Below are 16261 nucleotides of genomic sequence, written 5' to 3' on the forward strand. Positions count from 1 at the left end.
GTAGGGAATATATGAGGATAATGAAATTTCCAATAATGCTTTAGCTGGGATTTGGGTTAAAAATCATGGAAACCCAATTATTAGACGGAATCATATCCATCATGGACGTGATGTTGGTGTGTTCACATTTGATCATGGCATGGTAAGAACATTTATTCTTAATAGAAAAACTGACTTTGTATCAGTTAAATTTCTTTCTTTTTTTTTTTAAGATATTTATTTTTAATCTCTGAATACCCACTGTGGGGCTTGAATTCACAATCTGGAGATCAAGAGTCACATGTTCCACCAACTGAGCCAATCAGTTGCTCCATATCTATTAAATTTCAAATAGGTTTCTGCATTTTCTTATCACCAAACTAGGTGAATTGAAGAGTATAGGTTTAAAAGAAATTTCAGCATATTTTAAAATTAATATGCAATATTCTATAAATTCATGAATTTCATATGTGCATATAGAGAAGATGGAGTCCTTAGGGAATTGATGTAATCTTTGATGGGAGTAAAATCTAATCCAGTAGTTCTCAAATGTAAGTATGCATAAAAGTCACCCAGATAGGGGTGCCTGGGTGGCTCAGTCAGTTAAGCATCTGCCTTCATCTCAGGTCATGAGCCCAGGGTCCTGGGATCGAGCCCCATGTCAGGCTCTCTGCTCAGCAGGGAGCCTGCTTCTCCCTCTCCCTATGCCTGCCGCTCCCCCTGCTTGTGCTCTTTCTCTTTCTCAGTCAAATAAATAAATGAAATCTTTAGGGGGAAAAAAAAGTCACCCAGATAGAATAAATATAATGGGGACCAGGGTATGCATCTTTAATAAGCACCATTAAGTGAGTTGATGCAGGTTGTTTGTAGGCTACACTTTGAGAATTAATGGTTTCATTATTAGTTTGACTTCCATTTTATTCCTCTTAAAATTTTTTTAATTGGCAGAATTTTAATAAGAGATACAATGGTAATAAAATCAGTTCTAAAACTTACACAGCAGTTAATTAGCATCTTTATGGATGATATTGTATTTTAAGTACTATTGTGTCATTTTACACAAGTTTCAAGAGACACAACTTTTTAAGCTTTTTTAGGCCACTCTTTCAGAATAATGCTCTTTGGTGTCTATTCAGGTATTCTTTTCATTTAATGTCTGATTTTCATTGAGGTAATCTTCAAGTCCTGTTACAACATTGGCAACATTTTTGTTAGAGATGGGAGAGGAGATGATGGCATGGTGGCCAAACGGTATTGTGAAGTTTTATTGCTGATGTATGAATCAGGCAACAGAGGATTGTTGGATTCACATATACAAATTGTCAATTAGTGAAGAAAAGGATATTCCCATCAAGGATTAATAAAGAGATTTGTAAGATATTACAGATTTGTAAGGAAAGGATGAAAATTAAAAACATCTTGGGCCTATCGTCTGTTTTAGTATTGTGACACAATCCTTTAAAATCCCGTGGTAGAATGTTCTTCCATTTTAGTTATTCTTTTGGCTTGTTGTCGTTGTGTTGACAGCCCATGATTGGTAGGATACCAGAACTGAAGATAATCTTTTTAAAATTTTACTTTGTTTTCTGTAGAACTTCAAAGAACATCAGAATAAACATTTAAAACTTTCTGTACTGTCCACTTTCTTTAAATATACACATACTTATTCTCTGAATTTTTGTTCCTTTTCCTCTCCTGTTGACATACTTTAAATTTCTATATTCATGAGAATGAATCATAAAAGATTTTCTACTCTTTTATTTTTTAAAGAATTGTTTATGTAAAAATACTACATGTGCAAGTATAAAGGACACCTCTAGGATTTCAGGGTATGACTAGCATTTGTCATTGTTAACTTCATGTTTAAACTTTGAAGTATGAACTTTCCCTGTGAAAAATGAGGAAATAAGCACTTTATATTTCAACCTATCTCCATCCCATCGTTTATATTCTTTTCTTATGTAAGGGTTTAAAACTTTTACATTTCCTGTAGTTATTGGTCAGTATTTATTCTATATTTGTTTACTTTTAGTCCTTTTATAACAGTTTCTCCATTGCTGAATTTTTTTAAGTTTTGATTCATTCTTTGTAGGGCTGAATTTTCTCATCTAGCCATTCATTATTTGCTTATTTTTAAAAGAACAGTTTACAGGTACTGTAGCTTGAATTCTTACCACTTGAGAATGCCTATCCATTACCTTTTAACTTTGCTAAGTATACACAATTTTGATTGTACTTTTTTTCCCTCCAAATTTTGTAGTCATTTTTATATTTCTAGCATTAAATGTGGCTGACAAGTGTGAGATCATTTTGGTTTTTGTCTGAGATTATTCTGGGGTTTTTTTCTTGGGATGATTTGCTTTTCTACTTCAGTATCCATAATGTAGGTTTTTGTTGTTAACGTGTTGTTTTGCTGGTTTTCTCTTCCATGTGTTCTTTAGAAGCTTGGCTGTGTACTACTTTGTTCTTTAAGTTTTATGTGATTTCCTCAAATCTGTGCGCCTTACTGTGTCTCCATAGTTTTGTCTTTTTTTCCCCCCAGTATGGCTTTTATCTCTAATTTTTAATGTATTTTGTTTTATGGAATTTTTCTAACCTACGTAAGAAAGAGTATAATGAATGAATACCCATCTACCCATTCTCCATCTTCAGCAGCTATCAGTTCATGGCCAGTTTTGTTTTTTCTATACTCACTCTTTACTCTCTAGATTATTTTGAAGCAAATCCTGGACATCATCATCTCATCTGTAAATATTTCAGTATGCATCTTTAAAAGATGGGGTTCTTTCTTTCTTTCACATAACCACAGTGCCAGTCTCATTCCTAAAAATAATTTTTCTATCAGTGTTTACAGGTTCCCAATTATCTTGGTTTAATATTAAGCCATTACAGTGTTATTTTTGTAAAATACAGTAAGAATTCCATAGCAATGCCAAATTGCTATAAAATTTTGGAGGCATTCTAAATTTATGAATTTAACATATGACAGAATGACAGATGACAGATTATCTATCTTGAAATCTGGCTGTCCTTTCTCTCCTTTCATTTTCCTTTACTTTGGATAGTTTCCCTTAGATAGGAAGCATAAGTTTTAGATGACAGAAATTGCACATTAGTGTGTATTCTTGCTCACATTTACTTCTTGTGCTTGAGTTATTTAATAATATGGGAATATTTCTTTTCCGTGTTCCAGTCATGCCACTAGATCTGATCACCTTAGAAGATCCTTAGGTAGGTTTATGAGAACCTTCAGTTACTTGGGGAAAACTACCTTGCTAAAGGTCTAAGATAACATTTGTTAGGTTTCAGCACCCTGCTCTTCCTTATCCAGATTTCACAGTATTGGGCAAGTGTTTTGTAGATAATAGTATGGGGTTGTGAAAGTTTATTTCAATGAAGATAGCATTTTTTTCCCTCTATTTTTCATTCTTGAGTTTTAAGAGAAACTCTTAAAAAGTGCTTCACCTTTTATTTTGATATCAATGTTGAGTTTTTAACCTTATGGGCGCCTGGTTGGCTCAGTCGGTTAAGCGTCTCCTTTGGCTCAGATCATGATCTCAGGGTCCTGGAATTGAGTCCATCTGGGGCTCACTGCTGAGCGGGGAGCCTGTTTCTCCCACTCCCTCTGCCCCTCCTCCCTACTCATGTGCTTGCATGCATGCTCGCGTGCACACACACTCTCTCTCAAATAAATAAAATGTTTAAAAAAAAGTCCCTGCTTTTGGAGTTTTGTTAATATATATTGGAATTTCCATGGTTTGCATCTTACAAGGCAAAGTAGAATTCTGTCTATATCCTGGTTACATTTCTGTATCATTACGACTTTACACTAAAGGCATCTCTTAAAACCGATGCATTCTATTAATTACATTAACTGAACCCTTTAAGCCCATAACAAGAGATCGCTTTCCTTGTAAAATTATAAAACTGTTCTGAATGTGGTAAAAGGACAATTGTAGCAATGTAGAGGCTTCTGGTTTTAAAAGCATGAAGAGTAGTGGGAACCTGGCTGGCTCAGTTAATGGAGCATGTGACTCTCGATCTCAGGGTTATGAGTTTGAACCCCATGTTGGGAGTAGAGTTTACTTTTTTAAAGAACATGAAGAAAATGGTTTTTGCTGCTTTCTTCTCTTGAATGTTATCTTAAAAGATAGAGGTTACAAACTTTATCTTTGATGGAATTAAGGAACATTTTTAACCTTTAAGTTACAACAGGGTAAATGACTATGTGCCTATGACCAAGCCGGCCATTACAGATTAGAGCGGATTATAAAACCTTATGTTCAGGGGGCGCCTGGGTGGCTCAGTCAGTTAAGCATCTGCCTTCGGCTCACGTCATGATCTCAGGGTCCTGGGATCGAGCCCCACATCGGGCTCCCTGCTCAAGTGGGGAGCCTGCTTCTCCCTCTCCTTCCCTGCTCATGCTTTCTCTCACTATTTCTGTCTCTCTCTCAAATAAATAATAAAATCTTAAAAACAAAACAAAAAAGACCTTATGTTCAGGAAGATAAATTGGTAAACCTGATGGGAATATAAATATATTGAGGTGTTTAAACAACCGGTAATGAGTTTAGGATAGAATTATCACTAGAGGCCTAAGCAAAGGAGAATAACATAATTACCAACTTAAAAAAAAAATTGTACAGCAAATAGTTATACTTTATGACGCAGCTCTGAATAGCATACTAATCTAACCAAAATTGTGATATCACTACATTGGAAGGATATAATGTGAATGTGTGTGATGGGAGAAAGATAGCGCTAAATTCTTATCTTCTATAATAGGAAATCAGTAGACAATACCTAAAACTGCAAACTCAACATACAGCAATACAAGCCTTTACTTAAAAATATAGAGGTAGATAAAAAGAAGCAGCTAAAAGAATTGAAGGGGGGTGCCTCTGGATAAGGGAAAATGAGAGGAGGCTGCTGTTTGCCTTAGTAAACTTATGAATCTAGTTGACTCTCCTAACTATTCAAAATCAAAACCTAAAGAAAATAGAGCATACCTGCATTTGAATCATGTTTAGTGAATACATAGCAAAGTATACTTGCAGTATAGTCAAGACATGATAGTAGCCTGTTACTGAAATCTTTATGGAAACCCAATAAGCAGCTTACCTTTCCTTGCCACACTCTGAACAAATTATGAAATAAAGCCATGACGAAGCATGAGGAGGCTGAAATAATCATTTTATTACCCTTAAAAGGTTAAGTTGGAGAATACAGCTTCAAACAAGAACCAAATGGGTCTGATTCACTGCACCCCAAAATTAAATAAGCTTACTCACTTAAAACTCCACAAACAAATCACAAGATTTGTTTGTGGAGTAGTAGCAGAAGGCATGCTCTCTTAGGGCAGCTCACTTCCCTGAGGTTAAGGGCGAAGCTGAATTGGGCATACCCAGTTTATTCATTCCCAAGTTTACCAACCAGATATATCATGCAACTCCCAGCAGAGAAAGTAGGTGCCTAATTGAGCTCCCTTCTGTATATATACCCAGCGTACATTCATTTTTATTTGGTCTAAAATCAAAGAAGCTTTTTATATTTAAAGAAGCTATTTTTAGTGTAATCCCCCAATTAAAAAAAATATTTAATCCAAATAAGAAGTTACAGATAATTTTGGACTTTATTTGTGGAAAATGAAACCTGAAACTACTTCTGAATATTATTCTCAGAGGTCTGTTTTCTTAGAGTTAGTAAATATGTAGTAAACTAGAGTATTCAGAATTAACCTGTTTTTAACCTCCACTAGATTTTGCAAAAAGTAATGAATTAGTTCCTGCTTGAGTGCTTGCTATATGTGAAGTCCTGTATAAGTCCAACAGAAGTTAGTATAGTCATTTCTATACAGGAGCTTATGATCAGGGAGAAATGGATATGACAAAGGAACAGTACAAAGCAGTACATAGAGGTACCTTAAGAAAATACTTAGTGCTTAGAGGGAATTTAAAGAAAGGAGAGCATATTCAGTTTTTGAAGGGAGATACAGACCAGGAGTTGAAATGGCTTTTAGAAGTGCCATCTTAGGAATATCTTATTTTTTTTCTCTTAATATTTAGCCTTGATTGGAGGTGCCTGGGTGGCGGTGGCTCAGTCAGTTAAGTGTCTGCCTTTGGCTCAGGTCCTGATTCCAGAGTCCTGGGATTGAGCCCCGCATCAGGCTCCCTGCTGGGCCGGGAACCTGCTTCTCCCTCTCCCTCTCCCTCTGTCTGTTGCTCCCCCTGCTTGTGTCCCTCTTGCTCACTCTCTCTGTCAAATAAATAAAATCTTGAAAAAAAAAAAAAAACTTTTAGTCTTGATTGAATCTTAGAATTTAGGATATCAGTGTTACAGTAACTTTATTCTCATTACAAAGTAAGCCTGTCCATTACAGAAAATTTAAGAAAATCAGAGACATATAAAGGATACAAAAGCCATCTATAATACTTCTCAGATAATCACACCCTCATTTTTGTTTTATTGTTCAAGTTACATTTTCTTGAAATAAAATTGAGATCATACTTAATGTATACTATCTCGAAGTATGTACTGTTCCTTTTATTTAACACGATAGCATGTAAAGCATGAATATAAGTTAGCCCGTTCCCTATTATTGGGCTAAGATGAACATTATTTTGTGTGTATTTTTCTGTAGTCTGTGATTACGTCCTTAGGTCACCTTTTTAGAATTTGTTTTCTTGGGACATTTTTAAATCTCCACGGGTTTGTTTTTTTTTTTAATATTCAATAAATCTTTGTTAAAGGGTATGTATATTTATTGGGTAATAGTATTTATTTGCATTTATTGACTAAATCCCTATTTTTCTTTCATGGCTTTGAGTATACTCAGACTAATTAGGAGACTTGTGGTTCTCTGTTTCACTAAAACATTTAAATCTCATTTATTCCTTGTTTATCATTTGAAATTTAGTGCGTATCTGTGTTTTATTCTTACTCTTGAACATTTCTGATACTTAATTTGAGGCATACAGTAAAAAGGTCATTTTTTTAAATGTCATTTCTTTTTGGAAAGTAGCCTTACCTACAGTTGGATTTCTGTATTTTTCAGGGTTACTTTGAAAGTTGCAACATACACAGAAACAGAATAGCAGGCTTTGAAGTAAAAGCCTATGCTAACCCCACAGTGGTTCGATGTGAAATTCATCATGGGCAGACTGGAGGAATATATGTGCATGAAAAAGGAAGAGGACAATTCATAGAGAATAAAATCTATGCAAACAACTTTGCAGGTGTATGGATTACCTCAAATAGTGACCCAACAATAAGGTATTTATATGTAATTATGGATAGAAATTACTTTTTCACTTTTTGTGTTATAAGAAAAGTCAAGTTTTAACTCTGTTTTTCCTAGATACCTGACTACTGCAAAATAGATTTTCCTAGTAAATGTGCGTCTGAATGAGCATAGCTATTGCATTTATTTTTGGGTGTTCTGTTTGTTTTTTAACGATCTAAGTCATGCATAATATTATTTTATGAGCAGTTGCAAATGCTGTGATTTTTATTTTAAATTCATCAAACTACATGGTAAATGAGTTACATAGGGCCATGTTCTTCTCTTGGAACCTGAATGACCTTGTCTTCTCTTTTTTTTTTTTTTTTTGTCTGAAAGTCTGCAGATAGCATAACTCAGGAAAGTAATTATTTCAAAGATTCTTGGACAGAGAGAACAAAAATAACAAAAAGTCAACAAGCCATCAGTTTTCTTTAATAGTTCTATCATTCCCTCTGACAACAGTAAGGAAACAAACAGATCCAGTCTGAAAGGTGTTGGCTAAGACTGTAGAACAGAACTCTTATAATTTAATCAGTAATGATGAATTATTTTTAATTGCTAAGGTTTATTTTCCACTGGCTTTATGAAAGTAGATTATGGGATTTCCATCTTGTTAACATGCAGCAAATGTGTCTAGATCAGTAAGAAAAAAGTTCTAATTGTATTAGCTATTTTGAGGGGAATGTTTAAGAATGTTATTTTATCTCGAGGGGCGCCTCGGTGGCTCAGTCGTAAGCGTCTGCCTTCAGCTCAGGTCATGGTCCCAGGGTCCTGGGATCGAGCCCCGCTCAGGCTCCTTGCTCAGCCAGAGGCCTGCTTCTCCCTCTCCCACTTGCCCTGCTTGTGTTCCCTCTCTCGCTGTGTCTCTCTCTGTCAAATAAATAAATAAAATATTTTTTAAAAATGTTATTTTATCTCAAATAGTAGGTGGCTCTTTTAAGCTTTAGGTCTTAGAAAGAAAACAAGGGAACTTAGAAATCATCTAGTCTGAGTCCCTCATTTTACAGATTAGGAAACTATGGCCCCTAGAAGATAAATAATTTTTTAAACAAGCTCTTACTGAATAGATGTTCATTTTTTTATTTCTCATAATTATAGGGGGAATTCTATATTTAATGGAAATCAAGGGGGAGTTTACATCTTTGGTGATGGACGAGGCCTTATTGAAGGAAATGACATTTATGGTAAGCATGTTTTGTTCTATAAAATTTTGGAGGTTGGCCTGTCTTCCTCACATTAGCAAAATGGACCATTTTGAAACCATCCAAGTAGGAGAACTGATCCAGTTTCTTTAAATTTTCAATAAAGATTATTTGTGATATTTATTTACTTAACAATCATTATTCACTTAACATTTACTGAGTACCCACCCACTGTGTACCAGGAACTATACTAGATACCAGTGATGAAAATATAAATAAGACCTTAGTCTCAGGGAGTATCTACAGTATCCTTAGATTTACTCTTTTTTCACTTTGGTACTAACTATAAAGGGAGGGGCGCCTGAGTGGCTCAGTCGGTTAAGTGTCTGCCTTTGGCTCAGGTCATGATCCCGGAGTCTTGGGATCAAGCCCCGCAGTGAGTTCCCTGCTCAGTGGGGAAATCTGCTTCTCCCTCTCCCTTTGCTCCTCCCCCTGCTTATGTTCTCTCTCACTCACTCTCTTGCTCTCAAATAAATCTTTAAAAAAAAAAAAAAAAACTATAAAGGGAAAATACTTATTCCTCATTAAAACTTTTTGAGATACTAATTCAGTGGACCATTATTAGATGTGTGTGTGCTAGACACTGGTATGTTCCAGGCCTTTCTCTTTTGCTACTATTTACCTGGATAATACTTACATAAAGCTTACTCAGTTCCAGGTATTATTCTGAACATCTTACCTGAATTGAGTCATATAGTATTTACATCAACCCTGTGAGGTAAACACTATTAAATATCCCCACTTATTGATCAGGAAACAGAGGTACAATGAGGTTAAATAACTTAAAAGTCACACAGGAAGATAGAATTCCTGGGATTCAAAACTTGGCAGCCTGGCTTCAGAGTCTCTATTCATAACTATTATGCCCATACTGCCTACAATTTTTCTTTTTATACTCCTAGTTCCCTTAGTTTTGGTTTTTTAATGCTCTTGGACCATAAATAACTTTTTGAATATGACGTATTTCACAAAATCGTGCTTTCCTAAAATTCTAAAAATTTTAACTACTATGTAATGTAAAACCCTTACTGTGTTCCATGAGGCTCCATATGTTGACATTGTAACTTTTATTTTTAAATAGGCAATGCGTTAGCAGGAATTCAGATTAGGACAAACAGTTGTCCAATTGTTCGACATAACAAAATTCATGACGGCCAGCATGGTGGGATTTATGTGGTAAGTTAATATAGTTCTAGAATGTCATGCATTAAAACCAGGGGAGAAAGGGTGGAAGAGGACAGAATTACATCTAGTCTCAGGCCATATTCAGCTTACAGAGTATGAATTTATGACTGTCTTTAATATTTATACAATAACACTCTTGTTTTCCCTGCCAGTATATAAATGACTTTTATAGTATGTGTAACGTTCTGTAAAATTCAGTCAACTGACTGAATTTAGACATAGAGAATATGCCTTTTTTTTTTTTATTAAAATCTTTATTTATAATTGTCATTATGGGCTGAACTCAAAACAACTACTTATTGGCTGAGTTTTATTTTTACACTGGAGTTTTGCTGGTGTGACTATGCTAGGAGTCTGAAATTTTCCAAAAGTAGTAAGTTAATCCGTAATATCACTGAAAGTACTAATAATACTAGACTTGAGTTTTTTAATATTTTTTTGAAAAGTCGGTTTTTCATTTGAATTTATATTGAAACATAATTGAGCATCTTACAAAATTTTAAAACCATGTGTTGGTCCTATACCTTCTGTTACCATGGTGTATCTGAAACTGTTAGAACTGATTCAAGTGAGAAGATGTAGGAAATTTCAGAAAGGTCCTTGTGTAATGCCAGGTGTTAACTCTAATTTTTATTTTCAGTTCTAGAAATGTCCATGTCTTAAATCCTCTGCTCAAAATAAAAATAAATATTTTAGTAACCTGAGACCTTATTTTGAATGATTTCACCAGTAATTTGAAATAACTATTAGCTTACTAAACTAAATGTTATATATCTTAGAATGAAACAAGAAGCTTAAAAGTACAAAACCACATAAAGAACAGTATAAAAACTTCTGGACCTTAAACTCAGGTAGAGGCTACACAGAAACAATGTTACTACCTCCTCATCCAGATTAAGAAATAAAATTTGAGATTTTTTTTTTATTATAACTGTCTTTAAAGGGGGAAACACACTATAAACTACTTGTTTCTAAAAGATATATATTGTATCAATGTAACTTTTATTTAGCATGAGAAAGGACAAGGCGTAATAGAAGAGAATGAAGTTTATAGTAATACTCTGGCTGGGGTCTGGGTGACAACTGGCAGCACTCCAGTACTGAGAAGAAACAGGATACATAGTGGAAAGCAGGTAAAATTATTTTGGACTCTTACATGGGAAATACATTGTTTTATAAACTTTTGTTGTCATTTGAAAACAAAATTTTTTTTAATTTTAGGTTGGTGTTTATTTTTATGACAATGGACATGGAGTGCTAGAGGACAATGATATCTATAATCATATGTATTCAGGGGTTCAGATAAGGTAAACATTTTTCACATTTGGCTTTCTTTTGGGAGAGAGTTGGGTGGGAGTGTGTGGGGTATGTAGAACAACTTTCCTTGTTATTTAATGCTCAATTTTTATTCCTCCTTTTGTACATATATTCATGCTCTTATCACGTGCTTGGCTTAAATTGTTAGAATATTGCTTTTCTTGAACCAGCTGAGGATAGCAGCCAATGGCACATAAGCCTGCTATAGGAGCACATTTCCACTGTTATGTCGTCCACAGTAACAGTCGTAGTTGCCAGTGTACTCCATCATATTCGGAAAGTAGAAGGCTGTATAAAAACACTTGTGAGCTATACCTGGCATATTGTAGGCACTCAGTAAATGGGAGCTTCTGTTTTTACACTATTCTGTAAAAGTGTTAGATTTTTATGCCCCTCTTTCCTGTATTTGAACAGTTTTAGAAACTGTAATAGTACTTATAATTCCCTTCGTTTTATAAGGTGAATATACAATAATAGTAGTCACTTAATCTAACCTCCTCAGTTTAGTTTATATATTGAGACTCTATAGTAATAATATAATCTATAGCTAGTATTCTGTGGGAAACAGAATTAAGCAAAATTAAAAAGTGTCTTTATGGACAAACTTCTCAGAGCATCTGGAAAGACTTACTCTTACTGTGATTAATACGAATTTTTCACTGTTACCTCATATAACATGGGATATGGGAGTAGAAGCAGTTAAGATGGCATTAATTTCTATTGTACCCATAGGACTGGAAGCAACCCCAAAATTAGACGCAACAAAATCTGGGGAGGACAAAATGGTGGAATTCTTGTTTATAATTCTGGTATGTTTAATCTTTAATCTTTTTCTTATTGCTAATTGCCTTTAGAAATATACTTTCCAAATAACATACCTAAATCTTTATACTTGTAGGTCTAGGCTGTATAGAAGACAATGAAATATTTGACAATGCCATGGCTGGAGTCTGGATTAAGACAGATAGTAATCCTACACTAAGAAGAAATAAAATCCATGATGGAAGAGATGGTGGCATCTGTATATTTAATGGGGGTCGAGGTATTGTTAATTTTGCATTAGTAAGAAATCCAATTTTTCATTATTCTTCCTCCATATCTTTAATGATCAGTGACATTGCCAATTAATATAAGCTTTATATGAGTGAATCTCAGTCTTTTTCCTTATCAGGTCTTGAGATGGTTTAGATTAGTGCCTAGAGGTACAGATATTTACAGGAGACAGGTGTTTACATAATTTTTCTTTTTGTAGCCATCCTGAATGTGCTAGTTGTTAGGCATTTTTAAGATAGAATCTGTTTACATTTTCTCTCTGGACTTTCTATTATTTAGAATAGTGATATGATTATAATAAACATCAAGGTCCAGTTACAGACCTAGGCTAGAAATTAATTGGCCTGTAAATATATGAAAATGTCTGTAGTAAATAAGTATTGCTTTGTGCCTGTTTACAGCTGTGTTCGTTGGAGAGTGGAATTAATGAAGCCAAGGTGTGCCTGGTTTTGTATACATAAAGGTCAACTCATTTTGCATTGAGGCAAAAGTTCCACAGTCCATGCCCCTTGCCAAATGCATGTTGTTCCAAAAGAGAGACTAGTGGGGAATGTCAAATACAAATTTATCACCATTTCTGAAATGTCAGTAACCCAGCACTGTACATATCTTATATGGAAGGAATAGCTAGTTATTACTACAACATAACGAAATTTACTACTACAGCCAAGCAGTGACGATTCCATTAATGACATAGAGCTCATAATCTAATAATTCAATAAGGTGACATATCTGATAGTCTTTACAAGATATAATGAGGAAACACAATACAGTGGATGGTTTTATTTGTAAGGTGTTGAGAAAAGGTTCATGGACTAAAATCACTCTTGAGCTATGTCTTGAAAAATGAGTATTCACTGGTAAATGTTGGGTGGGGAGGCCATTCCTGGTGTAGAAAGCATAATTCCCACTTTCATTTGTTTTGTACATACTTATTAATTGAACATTTCTGTATCAACATCTGATACAGATGCCAAAGATAAATGGTGAATAAAACAGTACTACATCCAGAAAGTTTATAGTCTAATGGCACATTGTAAACAAAAGTCTAAAGGAAACAAAGTGGTACTCTCTAGTAAGGCGCTAAGAGGTACTGAAAATTGAGGCTAGAGAAGGGGCACAGTGCCCAGATTCTGAGACTTTGTTATACAGAATTCAGACTGGATCTTAGCAAAAGCAAAGATTAGAGGTAGGGACTTGGAGTAGTCTTTTCCAGGGGAAAAGCAATTTAGAGGTCAAAACTGAAATGCCACAGGCAGGTCAATTACAGAAATAAAAAACGTTTCATGTCTTCAGAGAGCAGAGAAATGCTGGTACACAACTAATTATAATTCACTATACATAAGTAGGTTTTATAGGAGTAAATTAGCTAATTGTTTAGTGCAGTGTATGTTTACATGTATTAATTCAGTCCTCATTATAACCCTTGTATGTACGTGCCGTTATGCCCAGTTTAGATAAGGAAATGAGAAAGAGTAGTAAGCAGTTCGCCTACTCAGAACTAGGAGATGGTGGAATTCTTATTTGAAGACCTTAAGTCTGATTCCTCAGCTCATTTTTTAATCATGTTATACTCAGAAGAGAATAATAAATTTGATGGAGGGAAACTGAAATCTTCAGAGGAGGTGACATTAGGAAGAAAGAGGGCAGGACATTCCAGGATGAGGAAATAATACAAACCAAAGGCATTAGAGATAAAAATGCATAGCATATTTAGAGCATTCAGTAAGAACAGTGGAATAGGTTAGGGGAATATCTTCAGAGAAGGCACATGATAGAGTTGTAGGAAACTGGGAAAAATAGCAGAAGAGAGACTGGAGTAAAGGAAATTATCAAGTAATGATTAGTGACCAGAAATAATCAGGGCTTGAATGAAAGCATTTGAGGCTGCAATAGTTCTAACAATACTTCAAAGGAACTAATTTTAAATCAGTGTTTTTAGTGAGAAATAGATACCAGGCACTAGGAATGCATGGTTCCTGGTACCATGGAATTTCCAGTTATTGGTTAGAATGATTACCTGCCATTGAAGCAGTTTTTGGTTAAGTCCTACCTTAAACTCCTGAATTGGTAACAAACTTCTCAGCTGAAAAATTAGTCCTTTGAGTTTTATACAACACAGTTAATAAGAAACTTAAATACCACCAAAAAGGCTAGTGAAATTTGTTTGTGCATTAGCCTTAATCTGAGGAAATATTTTATTATAGGTCTCCTTGAAGAAAATGATATTTTCAGGAATGCTCAAGCAGGTGTTCTCATCAGCACTAATAGTCATCCAGTCTTAAGGAAAAACAGAATATTTGATGGATTTGCTGCAGGTTTGTATTTTCCTTTTTACCTGTAGCTTGTTTTCTATAAAGTGTTTGATCTTTAGTATATTAATTCTCTTTTGCTTAATAACTGAAGGTGTGCAAAATGTGTTGCAAAAGTGGCTGAGTGCTTGTCAGTTAACAGTGGGCTTTATAAGAGCACCTAATCCCAAAGTTCGGGATTCTGCTAAGCCAAACTTTAAAGACATCTCTTTTGCTCTTCAGTAGTAATTATGAAACCTTAATTGCGATAGAATGCAGGCTTGTACTACCATTTGGAATACAAACAAATTCAAGCCCTCTGGCCTCTCAAACTTTTTTAAGTATGGTACATATATTTCAACTTTCTGCCAGAGAAGATGACACTTTTTTTTCTTCATATGTACAACTAGTAGCTACCTAAGCATACTTATGGGCAGGCATTATCCTCTTCTGCTTGCCGGCAAAATTAGTAGTAAGCTGTGAACCAGCTGTAGTAGCATTCCTTCCTTTAGCAAGGATAGTGGACTCTATTAGAAGTGGAAAATAAATGTTATTCTCAATGACTCAAACATTTGTGTCTTATTCTTTACATGTTAAACTGTGTAATGTGATGTATCTACTGTTTGTAAATTTTACTTCAGGTATTGAAATTACAAATCATGCAACTGCAACACTAGAAGGCAATCAGATTTTTAACAACCGGTTTGGAGGCTTATTTTTAGCATCTGGTGTTAATGTGACAATGAAAGGTATGTTGGAGTCTGCTCTGCCTATAAATACACAAAATATGCCATGAAAAGATGTTATCGAAGTCATTGCTGTCACTCTATACCAAGTTAACTACAACTCAAGGAACTATTTTGAAAGCTTTAACTTGTTCTAAACAGTTGGGAGTATCTTACAAAAGGAAAATCCATTTCTATTTTAAGCTGATTTTTTTATTTAATTGGTTAGCCTCCTTTAAAGGTCTTAAAAAAGTGAGATTATATTTTTATCTTAAGTCTTTGTCCTCTAGAATTTTACTTATTTTTTTCTTTTATTACAGATAACAAAATAATGAACAATCAAGACGCCATAGAAAAGGCTGTTAGTAGAGGCCAATGTTTATATAAAATATCAAGTTATACCAGCTATCCCATGCATGATTTCTACAGGTATATTTCTAAATTACTTGTGAGTCTTGAAAAGGGGGAGGTAGTGATTTTCTTTTCTAAACTGGCAAGGTACATTTCTAGATTTTTCTCTTAAATGTAAGCTAGAGAAAATTGGGTATTTGGAAATTTACCAAGGAAAGAGAATATAATTGAGAATTTTATATTTGTCCACATTAAGTTCTGTGATCAGTCTACTTGATTGTTTTTGGGACCATAAATATGGAAAAGTATACCGCAGCAACTCTTGCTATCATCACAATGCTTTTGCCTAGGAGTTTCAAAGTAAAGCTATAATTAAGTGTCCCAAATGCCCCAGTCACTGAGACGTTTTTGACTCCCTTCCCACCCTGCCCCCAGGTTAAATTTTTTTTAAATGAAAGTTTCAGCTGCCTTCTACAATTTGCAAATCATCTGTTTTTCTCAGAAGACACAGAAGATTCACTTATTACTTTTATATTACATCTACAATTTGCAAATCATTTTTCTCTGACACAGAAGATTCACTTATTACTTTGTATTACATTAAAGTCCTTTTGCAGAAATTAACCTGGGCTGGAGCCACAAAAATTTTGGTTTTGGTCCTCTTTTAAGCCATAGGTCATAGGGTAAAATGAAAATGTTGAGGAAATAAATTTCAAGAAAAGTTAACATAAGCTTTTGCTTTTTAGATGTCACACTTGTAACACCACAGATCGAAATGCCATATGTGTGAACTGCATTAAGAAGTGCCATCAGGGACATGATGTAGAATTTATTAGACATGATAGGTATGTAGCACACTTGTTTGCTCTATTACCC

General features: G+C 34.6%; 1 protein-coding gene across 1 annotated transcript in view; it reads left to right on the plus strand.

The window, feature by feature from the left end:
* Positions 1–16261, plus strand: part of FBXO11 (F-box protein 11) — an 84663-nt gene that overhangs the window by 67015 nt on the left and 1387 nt on the right. The window contains exons 11-22 of the mRNA XM_025868869.2: positions 5–142; positions 7034–7251; positions 8360–8445; positions 9545–9639; positions 10659–10781; positions 10870–10955; positions 11698–11774; positions 11864–12007; positions 14226–14336; positions 14951–15058; positions 15355–15463; positions 16132–16230. Of these exons, the coding sequence (XP_025724654.1) occupies positions 5–142; positions 7034–7251; positions 8360–8445; positions 9545–9639; positions 10659–10781; positions 10870–10955; positions 11698–11774; positions 11864–12007; positions 14226–14336; positions 14951–15058; positions 15355–15463; positions 16132–16230 (1394 nt within the window). The remainder of the gene's footprint in view (positions 1–4; positions 143–7033; positions 7252–8359; positions 8446–9544; positions 9640–10658; positions 10782–10869; positions 10956–11697; positions 11775–11863; positions 12008–14225; positions 14337–14950; positions 15059–15354; positions 15464–16131; positions 16231–16261) is intronic.

The sequence above is a fragment of the Callorhinus ursinus genome, unplaced genomic scaffold, assembly GCF_003265705.2.
Source record: "Callorhinus ursinus isolate GAN/ISIS: 27379988/994484 unplaced genomic scaffold, GSC_fseal_2.0 scaffold10, whole genome shotgun sequence".
In the NCBI taxonomy this organism is placed as follows: Eukaryota; Metazoa; Chordata; class Mammalia; order Carnivora; family Otariidae; genus Callorhinus; species Callorhinus ursinus.